Source organism: Pezoporus wallicus, unplaced genomic scaffold, assembly GCF_028554395.1.
Source record: "Pezoporus wallicus isolate ANWC-B61680 ecotype Strahan unplaced genomic scaffold, APGP_CSIRO_Pwel_v1 contig_818, whole genome shotgun sequence".
Taxonomy (NCBI): domain Eukaryota; kingdom Metazoa; phylum Chordata; class Aves; order Psittaciformes; family Psittacidae; genus Pezoporus; species Pezoporus wallicus.
This window is the reverse complement of record NW_026636248.1, coordinates 5,561,244-5,578,100: the sequence shown is the minus strand read 5'-3', so window position 1 is coordinate 5,578,100 and position 16,857 is coordinate 5,561,244. Positions and strand designations below refer to the sequence as shown.

Here is a 16,857-nt window from a genome sequence, read left to right as displayed (position 1 = left end):
TATTGGTGTATGCTATTGTCTTGCATTCTTAGCTGATCTCAGATGTCTGCTTTGTAATAATTCATCATAGAATCATAGTAATCTTCATTAGCTGATAAAAATGAACTGATCTAGTGCTCTGACTCCCAGGTAGAGGGTCACAACCAGTGTACGCCAGCATACTCAATATTTGTCCGTCTTTCTACTGAAAGAACTGGAAGCTGTAACAATATCATTAGGTTTATATGCTGGCTTATTATTCCTTTTCAGGAAATTGCCAATACTTGCTTGTCTTAGAAATGGCATGTTTTATGGGGATGATACTTTAATTGTAACTTCAAAAAAATGGTTGAAGATGTTTAAGTTAGATGATACGGTAATAAGGTAATCTCCAATAATAAACTTTAACATGTACTTTTAGGAGGTTGATTTTTAATTTTTTATTATTGTTGTTCTGAGTGGTTTCCATGTATGTTTATACAGTTAAAAATTGAAAGGAAAACATTATCTGGCAACATCATCGTCCTCCCACCCTCCCCCCAAAAAAGAAGTAGTTTCAAAAGCATGGAAAGGAAGCATTGATGGTGTAGGGCTGGTCAAAATATCGTTTAAATAATTTTTTTTACATGTAAAGATGTGCTTGTAAAGGAATAAAATTCTGCTGAATTCTTAGGCCAGCATAGTAGGAAAAGGGAAAAGCCCATCTTGGCTACATGAGAATTTTTTTGTGGAGTATTACCTGAACAATGTTACGTGCCCTCAAGAAAATCTCCAGGCCCTGAAAGCCTTAGGGTGCTGCTGCATACCAGGTCACAGCTAGAACTTACCTATTCCTGAATAAGGTAGACTTATGGGCAGGAAATGTTAAAGTAGCCAGTACGTTAAAGTACCTTTCTTCCTTTTCAATTCAATTTAATGATACTCTTTGCAGTAAAACTGTAGTAGCCTTCTGCTTCTCCTCTTTGTATTCTGATTGCTAACTCTCGTTTCTGTTTCCTTCAGGCCTTTCCCAAGCATTTCCTTCCACCTCAGTGCCTTTCAGAAATGTGGCTCTTCTGCCTCAGTTTGCTCTCATTACTACTTGATATTTCAGATATGTGGATGTGGAAGCTTTTATCAGTGCTTTTTTACTTTCTTTTATCGTTGTTTCACTTATAGTGGTTACATTCTTGTATTTATGTGACCTTTTGGCTAAGTAAGTTCTTAGGTAGCGTACAGATTTCTGTTATCTGCAGTGAGGGTTTTTAGTCAGGCCACAAAAATACTTTATAGAGAACAAGACTTCACCTGCCCCCTGCAGTTTGTTATAGAAAAATAGCATCTGAGAAAGAGTGGGGTTGTGTGAGTCAGTAAATAGCATTAGTGATTCTCAAGAGCAGCTAGGGAAGTAGATACATGTTTAAACTGTAATTTTTGCATGTACAATAAGGTGGTTTTCTTTCAGCTGTACACATTGAGAAGATAACCCTGAAAGGAGTACCAAGGAAAAGGGCTGACAAACATTTGGAATACACGTTTAAAGTAAGCAAATAACATCCAGAATATTGAAGTAATTGTCTTAGCCATATCTGTGTATTGTAGATATATACAGCTTGTTCCAAATACCTGCTTAGAAGGCAATTTTGATTTAAGTTAGTCTCCAGAGATTCTTGGAATTATCCAATGATTACGAAGAATTCTAAAACTAGCTAATTGTTTGCTCAAGTGGTATAGGAATAAAGTTCTTGTGTCTGCAGCTGTATATTGCTTGGAGTCATATGGTCAGCTTAGATCTCCTTCATGAATGTTTACCGTAAGAGGATGGCTCCTGTGTTGTTTTACAAAACCAGAGGGGTTGATTAGTTTGTTAAGGTGAAAACAAACAAGCTAAAAAAAGTAAACAAACTCGAAGGCCTACCTAGTATAGTCTTCATGTATTGTAATAGCCAGAGGCAACATCCAAAGCAATTATGTGAGTGAATTTTAAAACTGAAACACTGCTTCTTACTACTTGGGAAGCAGTAAGCTTTCAGTATTAAGGTCTGGTATTAAAGGCTGTAGGTGTTAAATAATAGCTGCTAAGGCCTTTGGTGGTGATGTTCTAATTGAATCAAAGTAGTAATTTTCTTAGCAAGGACTGACTAGCATTATGAGTCATTTGGCCAGTAGATGTGAGTGTGGTAGTATACCAGATTTGAGCAGAGAGTTAAATTCTACTTTTTTTCCTTCAACAAAAGAATGTTTTAGATCAAACATTATAACTGGTTATTTGACATGGGTCATGGGAGCTCTTTGAAGAGGCAAACTTAAGAAAAAGAGAAAGCCATTTTGAGCAGAAAACTGATGTATTGATCCCAAAGTTTGCTAGTGTTTTGTCTAAGTGGAGGTAAATTTAAAGTTTTGTCTTTTCTGGTATTACTAGAAGCTTAAAAGTAGTGTTAAATTGACATGTATACTATTTATGATTTTGAAGTAAAGTACTGGCAACAGACACTTTGTTGTTGATAGTGCCTGAAGGTGAAATTCGCAAAAACTTCTGCACTCTACTTTTGCTGAGGACAATAATGTAGAATATGTAGCTGCCAAAGGCTTAAAGGTTAACTTGCCCAAGTATTTCAACCTTGTCCCAGTAGTCTGTGAGCTGAGTACTAGGTAAAATACAACAGTAGGTAGGAGAGGTTTGTACAGAATGCTCATACGAATTCTTAACATTTAAAGTTACGAAACAGTTTTGGAAATTCAGCACATAGATTTGACAGTGGTTTTGAATTTCTTTATTAAAGGGGGAATGTGGAGATATTCTGGGAAGTATTTGAGTAAACTTGAAACTCTTCCACCTCAGTTCTTTGAGGAAAGAGTTTCCTCTCCTCATCTATGCAGGTATATACTGTGCTCCTCACTGTAGATCATTTTGTGCTTGCCCAGACGCTGCTTTTTTAAGGTATAACAGCAATTACAGTCCTGGCTTTCCAACTGAGGCCACCAAGAGTAGTTGGCATTTCTGAGGACTAAGTTGAAGGCAGTTGGTGGTTGACATTATTCTGTCAAGTCTTGGGAGTAAATTAATGTTTATAATTGCCATATCCACTCCCATTACGCAGAATCTTCCCATCCATGTAATAGGAATCTTAAGCCTAAAAGTGGGCTTAAAGCCAGGCAGCACCCATCTAACCAAGCTTACTTATTTTTTTCTCAAAATATGCATGTGAAGGTGCTGGTTCACTACTTGCATGTTGTGTCAGAAGAATAAGCTACTGAAATTTTATACAAGCATATACCAAAATGCTGTCTGATTCTTGAATAACTCCTTCAGTAACTTGCAATCACAGAATCACAGAATCCCAAGGGTTGGAAGGGACCTCAAAAGATCATCTAGTCCAACCCCCCTGCAAGAGCAGGGTAACCTAGAGTACATCACACAGGAACTTGTCCAGGCGGGCCTTGAATATGTCCAACGTAGGAGACTCCACAACCCCCCGGGGCAGCCTGTTCCAGTGATCTGTCACTCTCACAGTAAAGAAATTTTTCCTGATGTTCACCCGGAACCTCCTATGCTCCAGTTTACACCCATTGCCCCTTGTCCTGTCACTGGACATCACTGAAAAAAACCTAGCTCCATCATCCTGACAATACTTAATTGTGCCTTACAACAGCTTCTGTATGACCATGTAAGATTCAACCCTGAAGCAGATAAAATTATTTTACAGGCAAGAGAAACTGAGCTTTTTTTTTCCTCTTTTTTTTCTTTTTACTCCTGATAATGGCAGCAAGGGCACAATCCAGTATATCTGACCTACAAGTGCTTTTCTCTCGTGCCTGGTTTTTGCCGTTAATGATGTCTGATGATACAAGTCCCGTAATTACAGAGCCTTCTGCCTGGCTTCGTTCTGACTCACAAAGTCAGTAATCTTCAGGGACTTCGTTGCATTCTTCTGAATTTGTTCATATTCCCTTTAGCCACAAATAACATGAAGATGGTCTTTAAAATGTACCCTCAAAATTAGTCTATGTCTTTGAAAAAGCACATCATTATCCCTGTTTTGCTTGGTATCTACTTACCTGCAGGTGTTAACTCTTATACTGAGCTCATCAGATTTATGGAAATGTTAAGATGTAGCTGGTATGATATTTGGAAAAAGAAATTTCCTTCATTGTCTTTTCCTTGCTTACTAGGTAACCTGGTCTGATCTGTCGGTAACATGTGTAACAAAAACACATCAGGAGCTTCAGGAATTCCTGCTAAAAGTATGTATTGAAATATAAAAGTAGTGTTTACACATCAGGTTTATAACTTGAGAAGTAGTCTAAGAGAGCTGTGATATTTAGGATGTAATTACAGAAACAAAGGCATGTTACCAGATTTTTGTACTTCACAATTGTGTTAACCATTTAAATCCCGTATATTGTGTGGTGGAGCAGCTTGACAGATGAAGAAACTCAGCAGAGTATTCCGGGAGTTTCCCAGGAAGAGATAGTTTGTCTCATCTGAAATTGCTCATATAGTTTTAATTGAACTACCATAAAACTACCAGATGACTTTTTAATATTCCCTGCAGAGTTAATGTTACGAGTACAAGCACTGCTTGTTTACTTATTGGTGTCCCTGTTAGAATGACCTCAAAGAGTACCATTTAGTTGTTTCGAATTAATGAGGCAGAGCCATAAGCATAATAGTTCTTAATTTTACTGTTGTATTCTTCAGTAGAACAAAGGCAGATATATTCACTGTCACAAGGAGTTAAATTTGAGGCAAACATAGCACCTACTTGTGCCTGTATGTGTGTTGGGAAAAAAAAAAAAAGGTAAAAGTTCAAGTTTTTCTCCCCTCATCTCAAACAGGAATGTATTTATGTGCATAGGCCACATGTAGGCCTCGTTAGTGTGATGACCTCAAACTGTGTGTTTCATTGCCAGTGTCTAATATTTTCAGTTCCACCTATTCTGGGAAATTCTGTATTTAAAATCCTCACTGCACAGAGCACTAATGAAAGATCTGGCTTGGGCATGTTTTGATAGCATCTGGTGTTCTTAACTGCAGTGTTAATTGCAAGTGGGAAGCCATTTACTGTACAAAGGTCATTGTCTTGTTCACTTTTTCAGTTATCAGCATTATATTTTCCAGTGTTGTAGAAGTAAAGCAGTGAGCATTCACTACTACTTTAATCTACTTGAAATATCTAGTTTGAAGAGATTCCAGAGCTTGAATCATAAGGATTTGAATTATGGATGGTATGTCAGGTTGCAGATGGGGTGTCCCACAACATAGAATACCTGCATCTGCTCCTGAAGAGAACTTTAAAAGCAGGACTGTCATACAGGATCCCATGCAGCTCTGAGAGGAGTGTGGAACTGCGTGCCTCTGTATAAAGTAAAGAGGAACACCAGTTTCTGAAATGGACTCTCTAGTACCTCCTTGCTGCTGGGACGAATGGGAGCCAGGAAAACAGACAGGATACAAAATATTGCAGAGCTGTCCAGTTTGACCAGTGTCAGTTCTTCAGATGTGAAGTGTTCCATGTGCTGGCTTGACTACTCCAGCAGAGAAGATGGCAGGACAAGAGGAGGATGGCCACAGGCTACAGTGAGCTTGCCGAAGTGTCCTGTGGAGAATGTGCACAGCTGGAAAATTTATTTGATTTGTGTTGGCTTGATAGCCATAAGTAGAGAAGAGAGAGAGAATTGTTAAATAAATTTATTTACTGTTAAATAAATTACTATGCACAATTTTCTAGGGACAGAAAAGAATGATCAAAATACTTGATAGGAAATTCCAAGGTTGCAGCTGATAGGAGTGATGTAACTGTAAAAATTGCTTCAGTATAGAAGCATCAGGGAGAAAAACGAAGGTAATAAATGGGATAACTTGGATGCTTTATATCTAAAGAACACCTTCTTTTAGGTGATAAATATAAAAAGTTCTTTGCATGAAAGCAGCTACCCACACATGAAGGGACTAATAAGCTTCTCAGTAACAAGGCTATTTCATTACCTGAAGTTAAGCACCTAATCTTGGGTTTGTATAACTAAATCTTTAACTACAGAAGGAATTGAATTATTTTTAATTAAAGTTTTAAAGCATAAAAGTTGTGACTGTTTGTGGAGATGAGTTTAAATACAGAACACCAGGACAGGAAACTTGCTTATTCCCACACTTCTGCAGGAGCTTTTTGGTACCTTTTGGTTAATACTGACTAATTCTTCAGTCAAAGTTCCTCAATTAAAGCTTATTAAAACCAAAGGAGCCAGTTAAGAATAGCTGCTTTCAGCGCTTCTCTCTGGTTTTATATCTAATATACTTCAGGTGCTATAGCACTGTGCTGATCTAACACTAACAGCACCTGTCTGTCTGCATTCCAGAAGTTCCTTTTATGTATGTTACCAAGCAATTATCTACATTAGACATAGTGTGTCTCTATTAGTAGCACTTCATTCAGTGAAAGAATTACTTCGTGCTTTGCTGTTGTACCACTTGCAGGATGTAATATCCAGCTGGCACTCTGGGTTGAGTGTATTCCAGATATGCAAGAGGAACATGCTGCTCCAGTGTAAATCCCTTCGTGCTGTTGATCATAACTGATGGCGGATGTTAACCAGACTAGCAATAGCTTTTAACTTTAGGAAGAAGCATTTTTGCTATGACAGTTTACTTTTAATTGCCCCCAAATTTAGAGACTTACATATATATGTGCTAATGTATTTGATCAGCTTTAATGCACTTAAGGGCATTATTTTGGAAGTTGTAAATACGAAATTTTTTTTTGTAGGGAATATTTTTCATTTGAAATAGACAAGCTTTTTAGTAGCAAGAAGTTTGCCTTCTGAACTAGAACACTGGAAGATCTTACTTTGTAATAGTGCATTGGAAACACAATTTTTGTAAGAAGCTTCAGTATTCATAGCAGTTGGAGAAGGACTTGCTATTGATTAATTTCCGTGTTGCCCACTGAAGTCTAGTGTGTTATAAAACTGGAAAAGTTTCCTTTCTACTCCTGTTTCTTTAAAACAATTTAATCTAGCTAAGTAATGATAGTGAGTACAGTGTATTTGGTCCTCTGTGGTAATTTTTAATGTTATTTTCAGACTTTCTGTGTGTGAAAGAGTCAAAGAAATACATCAAAATAGGCAGTAAATTACTCTGGAAAAGGAAATATTTTTGGTATATTTCTGAATGTAGCTCTTTCAAATAGAACTTTAAGCCATCTTAGCAGCTGAGTTTGATGTGAGGATTTACAGCAAAGTGTTTCTTTAGCAAAACTAAATTATGATGATTTGTTATACCTTTGGTCTGTAAATTACCTTACTCAAACTGGAACAACAGAGTTTCTTGTTGATGTCAAAAGGTATAAAAACTGATGGTGGTCAAATACAGATTTAAAATGCCAGCTACTCGTTTTTCACAATAACCTTTTTCTCAGCTCCCAAAGGAACCATCTTCTGAAGCATTTGACAAGACTATTTTAAGAGCACTAAATCAGGGGTTTCAGAAGAGGGAAGAACGAAGGCATGCTGATCTTGAGCCCATAATCAGGTAAGTATTTTAGTAAATAACCTGAAATGTATCACCTGAAAAGTGATCGAAGTCAAGCTCGACTTTTAGGGACAGTGGCAATTCTGCTGCCTAAATACAGTTTGTGAAGAAAATGGGAAGGCAGTGATGAAATATATACTCCCGACTCTTTCTTGTTTTTGCCTTTAAATTGAGACTCTTACTAAAGCTTAATGGATTACTTCTTTAGAAGTAATCATATAGTTACGAAAACTCAGAGCTTGTGTGTTCTAATTTTATGACAGGATAGAGTGAGAGAACAGGATTTGAAAAGAATAAATAGTAACAGTGAAATGTGTATATAAAATAAAATGTAGCTCACACATTTGTAAGAAAATAGCCTGTACCTCATAACCTACTATTTAGTGATGAGAGTACTTGCTGCATGAGGGACTTGTAGGTCAAACCCTGCAACTCAGAACAGTAATCTGAATTTGGGGTGTGCCTCCCTGTTTTTTTCTCACTGCAAATGTCTGTGTATGTTTTTTTCTGCCAGGGCTGTTGAACCTTACTCAAAACAAATTATTCATCAGATTAGGCAGCATCCCTTGAGTTAGGGTACTTGTTGAAGTAACAGGCACTGCTTTTCAAGCTCCTGCTCAGAATTTACTGCGAGTCCAAGCATATCAGACCTTTGGGCTTTGTCTTAATAGCTTAGCTAAAAAAGATATGGAACCACTGTGTGCCTCAACCTTCCACTTCTCAGTTTTCTTTTGTTTTGATCAGTAATGATATTTGTCTGTCTTTATTGGCTTCATTGTCAAGCCAAAAACTAAATCTGTGCAAACAGTTTTGGCTAATAAACATTGTGTTCTTAAATGGACAAACTTGTTTAATAGAGGGTTACTGAAAAGGATGTGTTGAAATACAGAAAGGCTGTAAAGCCTTACTGCGCAGTAATTACAAACCCAGGAGATTTAGTTTGAGGGTAACCTTTGAACATATCAAACCATGTTATAATATGGAACTAGAATTACAGTTTGCAAGTTATTTTTCTGGCTATACTGAAATTCTGTGTGAATACCCAAAACTGGGTAGTGCTTCCTGGAAAGCAATAACTGAAGACTTGGTGTGGCATGTAAAAGCGATTCATTCTTGGCCTGTTTTCTTATCTGAAGCTAATAAGAGTTTGTCATGACCTGGGAGCACTGAGTCTGGGAACAGACTCAGGCCATTGGAGAGCAATATTGAGAATCCCACCCTTTGCTCTTGGAGATAATTATGAAACTCAAATACTGACATTATAGGTAAATTCGTCTTTGTATTTAACCAAATAAGTGTATTTAAGGAAGAGTTTAATGGTTTTGGGAAATATAATGTGTTACCAATTTTAAAAAAAGTTCAAATATAAGGTCCAGTGCTTTTTGACTCAGTCCATACTCTTCTTTGAAGTGTTACTGGTAGCTAAAACAATCGAATTAAAATGGCTCAAAAGCACACGGCCTTTTAAATTAAATCAGTCGTACCAATCTCTTCTGCTGGCTGTACTTCCACCGTGCACTAGCACTGAACAACAAAGCTCAAAAGTAGCATTTACCATCATTTATGCTAAACATGCAATTCAAAGTGTTTGGTTGGACGAAGCCTTGGATGATATGGTTTAGTGTGAGGTGACCCTGCCCATGGCAGGGGAGTTGGAACTTGATCTTAAGGTCCTTTCCAACCCTGACTTTTCTATGATTCTGTGACTTCTTACAAACTGCCTACTTGGCTCTCAAATGGTACTGTAGTAAATTTTTTTGTATTCTTATGGTATATTACTTGCAGTTTAACAAACTCTTACCTTAAATTTCAGGCAGCTATTTTCAAATACATCGCAAGCTTTTCTGCAGAATCAGAGAGTATACAACTTCTTCCAATCAATTTCATCAGAATCTTTGCACACTCACAGTAAGAAATATCCCAATACTGTTTAACAAAATGTCTGTAAAAAGCTATTCTTCCTGTTGTGCCTAATTACAGTATTATTAATTATGTGTTCATGTTACATTGTATTCTGCTGGTGGTATTTGAACTCTCTGCCAATGAATACTCACTTCAGCAGATATTTTTGACAGTGGGAACATGCTATCTAGCATCAGCTTCTGTTTTTTTAATTTCTTTCTTCTCCTCTGTACCATCATGCTATTAAAATAGGTTATTATGAATTGAATCTGTGCAACAGTTTGGGACTTTTTCCTTTTAAAAAAAATCTTAAACTTTGGAACAAAAAGCTTCATCTGACCCAAACTATCACATCTGGTTTTTATTTGGTTTCTCTCATAGATGAAGCATTTGTCTTGATATTAAACTAAGATTTGTTTTAGGTACATGCTACATAAATAATGGGATGGCCCTAATTTCAGAACATACTGAATCAGAATTCAGAATGCAGAATTCAGAGCATTTGCATTGCAGAGATTTCTTTGGTGGACCACTTACCTACTTGCATATTACAGATTGTTTGTGTGACCTAAGCTTAGCTTCTTTGTATGGATGCCTTAGGATGTGGTCTTTGTTTCTTTTGAATCTTTCCTTCTTTCAGTGCATGCTCTATACCATAACAGTTAAGGCACTGACTGTGGGGCCACTGCCTCAGAAGTTACAGAAGATATTAGTGAGGATTTGAATAAATTGCGAGTTTTCAAACAGACCACTCATATGAGCTTGGAAGAAAATCATGGAATGAGGACTGACTTTAATTTGAAATGATGTGTGTGATTGTGACAAATGCATTCTTTCCATGTTGAGATAGAGGCATTGTGATTAGGGTAGAAGCTGTAGTTCGTTTTGTGCCCTTTTTTTTGTTCAGTAACACTTAGGACATTCTTACATGGTGGTTTCTTGAAAATGTTAAGCTAATGATGTCCAGTATGGTTGTGAAACTGGCTGGAATTTACTGCTATGAAAATTCTCACAACTTTGTTGTACTTAAAAGGCTGCATGGGGATGAGCAAGTTTCCAAAGTCCAGACTCACGTTAATGATAGGCACACTGCAGAGGGTATGCATATTTTAGTCCGTAGACTATGTCTCGGTGTGGAAGACTTGTAAATACATTGTTCTATGTGATTATAATTTGAAATGGTCTGAGAAAGAGCCAGTGCCAGGTTCCATCACAGTAGACTTGACTGGGTTAATGCAGGGCAGAAATACCTGCAGGGTAGGTAGATCAGAAGGGTAGAATGGTCAAATGTCAGTTCTGAGGGAAGTCTTACAGATTATAATGTGATCATAAATAAGAGCTAACTTTTATAATAATAAGTAATTTGGTCTGTGAAAGTTCATGGGAACTTCTCAGATGTCAAATACATGACAGGGTGAGGAACTTAATTGTTTAGCAGACAGGAGGAAAGACTCCAGTGGAAGATGACTGAAGTCTTCAAATACCAAAAAGTCCTTGTGTAAAGAAGATGATCTGTTCTCTCTGATGAATAAAACAGAAAACACTGGGCTTAACTTGCTATGTGGGAGACTAGGACCAGGGACAGGCCAAGAGTCTAGTGATTACCAGACAAGTCCAGAGCACTGAGGCAGATCTGAGGTCAAAGCAGAAGTACAAGTCAATAGGTCAGGGTTAAGAATGGGATCAGCAGGGTACATGTCCAGGCACAGGCATGGCTGCAGTGCACTTCAGGCAAGGACGTGAACTCGCATGTGGATCCCAAGCAAAAGGATGGAGTCCCCAGATGGGGCTTCTTGCAAGTTCTTTCCCCAGCAGTCTCATCCAGAATTGCAAAACTGCACTATATCAGATTGGATCTTACAGGTGAAGCTGTTGGCAGGGCAAGAGTCTGCAAGCTCATTGGTGTGGTTCAGGGCCCTGACATTGAGTTAGATATTAAAACAACTGAAGACAAACAGTGTGATAAACTTAAGCATAGTTTTTCTTTTGAGAAGGGGGACTAGGTGGCTTCACTGGGGTAGCTCACAGTCACTTTTCCTAAGTCATCTTCCACTGGAGTCTTTCCTCCTTTCTGCTAAACAATTAAGTGCCTCACCCTGTCTGTCATGCATTCCAGACTAACAGAATCTGTACTTAGATACAAGTACTCATCCAGCTCATTGCCAAAATCACAGTTAAGTTGCTCATGAGGTGTGTTTTATTGGTGGCCTCTGTGTTTTTCTTGGTTTCCAGTTTGGAATTTCAGGATTCCTGCTAATACTTGCAATTGAAAGCCTGTGGTGGCATATTTTGGCTGTGGTGACTATGCTGGGAGTGGGGGAAGAGGAGGATCCGTATCTTTAAGAAAAATCTCATCATAGTTCTCAAATCAGATGTGCAGAACTAATAGGCAGCAAAGCATTTGTGGCTTAAATTGGCCTTCATTCGCTATTTAGTTGGGGATAAAAATACCTCTTCACAGAAATACAAAAATATTCACTGTTTCTAAAGGATATGTGGAATCACATTCTATATTTAGTGAAGGGTATTTATACCTTAAATAATAATTGGGATCTCACACTGAATAATATTTTCAGTAAGCGTAATCATGCCACCATGGTTCCATTAAGGAGGAAATCAATTAGCTCCCTCCTGGTTCACAACATCAGTTATTTTAGACACTTTCAGGTTGGAGTACCTGTTTGATTCTGCAGGCTTCATTAGAGCATGATTTCTGGGGTCTTGGTATCTTCAGTGCAGACAGTATTCAGAAGGATCTTCCTAATAGTATTTCAAGTTCCTAAGCAACAGCTTTCAGATGCTTTTACCTGCACTAACTTGGAACTTCTTCAGAGGGAAAGAGTAGACTCTAGAGTTAGATTAATTATTATACTAAATCCTTTTCCAGGATATGGCAGTGGTATTTTTGCAACAAAACTATTAATATTATTGCCCCTTCTTTTTCCATCCTGTCTGTCATAAAAAGGCAAAAATTGTGCATGAATGCTGTGTTAAGGGCACTAGAAGGCTTTAGCCCAAATTAAGTCACTTTTTGCAAGTGAATGATTTGATAATGAAGGAGTGCAACTTCTTGCAGACTTCTAGTAACTAGAATTGGTCTCCTCCCATTTCCCACTGTAACGAAAAAAGAAAGAAATAAGTGCAGGATATAGAAATATTTCTAATACTGTAATCACAATCCCAAACTTTTGGAACTGCATCACAGCTTTAAAATTGTTTTACACACTCTTTAATAAAAATAAAAGTGTCTCCATGGAGCCTTTACTCCTGGAGATTGCCTGCTTTGAAGGAGATGATGTTCAAATTATTGCCACATGCAAACCAGTAAATTCAGTCTTCCAATTTCCCTAGCTTCCAGTTTAGTGCAGGCATTGAGGAATTGTGTAGTTGCTCAAGATCTGTAAAGTTACTACATGAACTTTATTCTCTGCAGGTAACTTACAACCCTCTTTGAAGACGGTTAAGGCACCAGAACACTTCAAGGAGGACAGTTCAGAAGCTTCAAGTCAGGAGGAAGGTAGTTGTGTACCTGAAGGTGGTTCTTCTCTGAGAAATTTGACCACACTCAGTTCTGGAAATCATAGAGTTGACTCATTTCTTCATTGGTACAAAGCCGAGAGATTTGAATGGAATCTGCTTATGTAAATGAAGAATTTTTGTACACTTTCAGCAGTTTTCTCAGGAGGCTGCTGTGTAATTCAAGGAGTGGGAGTGTTTATAGGCAGCTCAGAAGCAGAAGCTCACAGCTGTGTTGAGCAACCAGGAAGATACACTATACAATTTACTTGAGCCAAGATTGTAGGTTTTCATGGCTTTACCTGTTCTTCAGTTAGTGGGGTTCAAAGTTGAGTGCAACATTTCAAGAGTAGCAGACTGTTTTGCATTAAATGCGCCAGATTTGTCTAGCTTTTCATTTTACATAGGATGCTCAAGTTTTCTTATTCTTAACCTATGCTGCTTTTATACTCTGGACTGTTAATAAGATCTGTTTGGGACTGGAGTGAGTGTGTTGATTACAGTTTGAAAGCTGGTGTATTCCACATACCTTAAAACCAGTTCACATGCAGAAGCAGCAGCACAGTGGCAAGTCAGTAATTTCATTCTGAAAGGAATGCCAAGTTTTGCATTTTTTTTTAGTAGTGAACAAGTATGAGCTCTTCTGGTAGGTGGAAAGGATGAGAAATGGGACTGCAAGGTGAGCACACACCACTGAACATTTACAGTAGCTTTCACAGAATGACACCACTCTTATCCTGTCACACATTAAGAACTAGTAAGAAGCTTGGAGCTGATCTCATGTGCAATCAGTAATCCATATACGGAGTCCAGGCAGTTTTTTCATATTCGAAAAAAATCATTGCTGTATTCTTCTTCAGAGTTCAGAACACACAAGTAAATAAACAGCATATGCGGAAATTCCTCCAATAGTGATTTATATACTTGTCCTTAAAAAATAGGCAAATCCATTCATCTGGTGAAACTACAAATGCTTTTCAGAAAACACTTTGTCATTTTAGTCACGTGCTACCAGAAGTTTAAAAATTGTGATGGTGTGGGGGGAGTTTGTTGGTTTTGGTCTTGGTTGGGATTTTTTTAATTCCCCCCATCATAATTTGGCCTTATGTATAGCACTGAGAGGAATTCAGGCAAAGTGAAAGCTACTAAGAAGATAAAGGCTGTCAACAGTTGGAATCAAGAAAAGTTGCTTCTGTTAAAACTTCATGGTTGCCTTAAAGAAGAGGGAAGACCATGTCTCTGAAGTTCTTGTTTCTTGTTTGAGGCATATCTCTTTTTATGTCAAAGTAGTTTGTAAAGCTTTACTTGCATAGTGAATTTGTGAGGTTCAGAATGCAATACTTCCGTGTAAGGCTTGTCTTCATTTGCTATTCAGAATGTGCAACACCATTCTGAGGTGAATTTTAGCAGTTCAGAAAAAAAAACAACAAAATTCTGTACTTCTCTGACTGAATCCTTTCTTCTCTCTCCATCCCTTAATTCTGGGTGATATTCAGTCACATATTTAGTCCTTATGATTAAATATAGTGATGAGCAAACATAAATAGTTGTGATAGTTCCTATTTTTCTGTTTCATTCTACTGTGAAATGGAAGGTAAAGAGCCTTGATTATACTGTCTGTTCAGACTGATCTGTCCTCTATGCAACACCCATTAATTTCAGCACTGTAAATTAAGCCTAGCCTATTTAATGGAGATGTTTTCTACTGAGTGTCTGATAGTGATGGGCGATGAATTTGTTGGATTGACTTAAAAGGAAATAAGAATTGCTATTGAAATTATGCTTTGTTTATTTTTTTTCCAGATGTAATGCAACACACAGCAGTTCACAAGAAACATAATGGAAAAAGTCCTGTTGCCAAGTAGGTACTAGAATGTAATGTGACTGTGCTACGTTTCTGAACTTGCTTGTATCTCTGTAGTCAGGGGCTTGTGTCTGAGACCTTGGGTTTTCACCGTTTTCTTAAACTGTTTTTTTTTCATGTCTTACTGTACATCTTTTAAGTAGTTTGAGCGCTTACTTACAGACATATTTGGTGAGTAGCTATTGGACCTTCGGCATGTCACGTGCTTTGGAGTGAGCTAGATTTCTGCCATCTGGGAACTGAGAATCATTTCATATTGCAGTAACCTTCATGAAGCAGCTTGCCAACAGCCCTAAATTAAAAGGCACTTTGAATTATAAGCATAAGTATGTTGATAAGAACTTGAAAGTGTTAACTCCTCCCCCCAGCCCCTGCATGCAGATAGTAGTAGGGCGTGGTTTTGTATGATAGCTAAAAGGTTTATAGGTTCATGTGCCCTACTGACTCTATCAGAACCCTGACTGTTTTTCCAGCAGTCTTTGTTGACCAGTGCTCTCAGACCAGCTGCTGTTAAGAGAAGCTTCAGTGGAAGGCATCATAAGGTCCAAAGTAAATGCCAAATGCAACTGCCCTTTCCCAGCACTACTCAAAGCTAGCAATCCTGGTTTCCAAGCACTACTCAAACTAGCAATCCTGAAGGTAAAAATACAAAGCAAGATGACTATTTTGAAATTCAAACAAACACAGCTGCAATATGATCTGTAAGTAGCCATGCGTTCCTTTTCTTAAATGTCTCATGAATTGTGAAATGGGGAAGTAATTCCAGCTTTGTCATTAACAATAAGGAACAAAGGAGATGAATTCAGAATACATTTTTATCTGGAAAATTTCCCCCCGTTTGTTGTGAAAAAGGCAAACAAAAAGACTGCAGAAATATCCATGGAAACTCTTCACCTAAGTACTGTTTTTTTTTTACAAATTCTGTTGTTCTGACTTTTGTGTCAAATTCTAGTAGACAAATGAAAAAGGAACTCCAGTTACATTCAGATCGTTAGTATCATTTTAGAGCACAAGAATTTTAGAAGCAATGTCTTGAGAATTGCTAGGGCTTTCTGAAGACAAAGTACTGCGGTTTCCCAACACGATGCAAAACTGCGCAGCTGGTAAGAAAAGCCTGCAGGTTTGTTCACATCAGCATAACTTTTTGGTTTTTCCTTTCAGCAGCACTAGCAGTGCAAAATGTTCTTCACTGGATAGCCTTAACATACAGCACTCTGAGCAAAATGGGGTAATGGACTGGAGAAGAAAAAGCTGTATTATCCAGCAGCACCCAGAGCACTGTACAAACCTACTTGACCAGGTGCGATGCTGTTTTTTATTTAAAGCAATGTGCTGAGATACTTGAGAAGACTGTCCACTACTCCCTTATGATGAGATTTAGCTTTAAAGGATGAAGAGCTTTGCTGAAATTGTATAAACAAGTGTTGAAGTTCAAATTGCTACTGACTTAGCTTTATTAAGAAAAAAATCATCATTATTACCCCTCTCTCACAAAGTTTGGATATTTTATTTATGGATTTGTAAATAAAATTTTCCAGTAGGATGTAAGTGATCAGAAAAGACTAGTACTCATTCGTAATCAGACACAGAATCTTGTTACTGTAACGTAATTACCAGAGAGAATTTCAGAACACCTCGGGAATTTCTGTGTTACTGCAAAGAACAAACTAGAAGCTGTATTAATAACTAAACCATATTAATGCTACAGTAGCAACAACAGGTTAAACATTGTTTCTCTTACCTGCATTATCTAAGTATTTTAAGCATTAATCTGTGTTGAAAAAAGTTAATAGCTAGGTGCATATACAATTTTTGTGAGATTTGTGTCTCTTCAGTGATTGATTTTGGTGTGATTGATTTTGGTGTGAGTATAGTTGAGAAGAATAATTGTAAATAAAATCGCCTACTGAAATTGGGGGAAGGTTGTTCACTGCTTACATCTGAAACCTTGAGTGTTAGAATTGCTTAATAGTACTCCTATTCTACAAGCAGAATTTGCAGAATTATTGGTTATTATGTGGGGAATAGCAAGCCAAACAAAAGCAGTTTCCGTATTTCACAAAGCAGGGTAATGAATTGGGATTTGCTT

The 16,857-nt window shown here is 37.6% G+C and overlaps 1 protein-coding gene across 7 annotated transcripts in view; it reads left to right on the top strand.

Annotated features, from left to right (window-relative positions):
* Positions 1 to 16,857, top strand: part of ZCCHC2 (zinc finger CCHC-type containing 2) — a 45,168-nt gene that overhangs the window by 16,964 nt on the left and 11,347 nt on the right. For 3 of the 7 annotated variants that reach the window (XR_008970915.1, XM_057399392.1, XM_057399394.1), the window contains exons 3-9: positions 1,424 to 1,500; positions 4,132 to 4,203; positions 7,374 to 7,486; positions 9,300 to 9,394; positions 12,822 to 12,905; positions 14,708 to 14,765; positions 15,930 to 16,068. Coding sequence is in view for 6 of the 7 variants with exons in the window: in XM_057399392.1 (XP_057255375.1) it covers positions 1,424 to 1,500; positions 4,132 to 4,203; positions 7,374 to 7,486; positions 9,300 to 9,394; positions 12,822 to 12,905; positions 14,708 to 14,765; positions 15,930 to 16,068 (638 nt within the window). In the remaining variant the exon portion in view is untranslated. The remainder of the gene's footprint in view (positions 1 to 1,423; positions 1,501 to 4,131; positions 4,204 to 7,373; positions 7,487 to 9,299; positions 9,395 to 12,821; positions 12,906 to 14,707; positions 14,766 to 15,929; positions 16,069 to 16,857) is intronic. The other 4 variants (XM_057399393.1, XM_057399396.1, XM_057399398.1 and 1 more) reach the window with 3 other exon arrangements.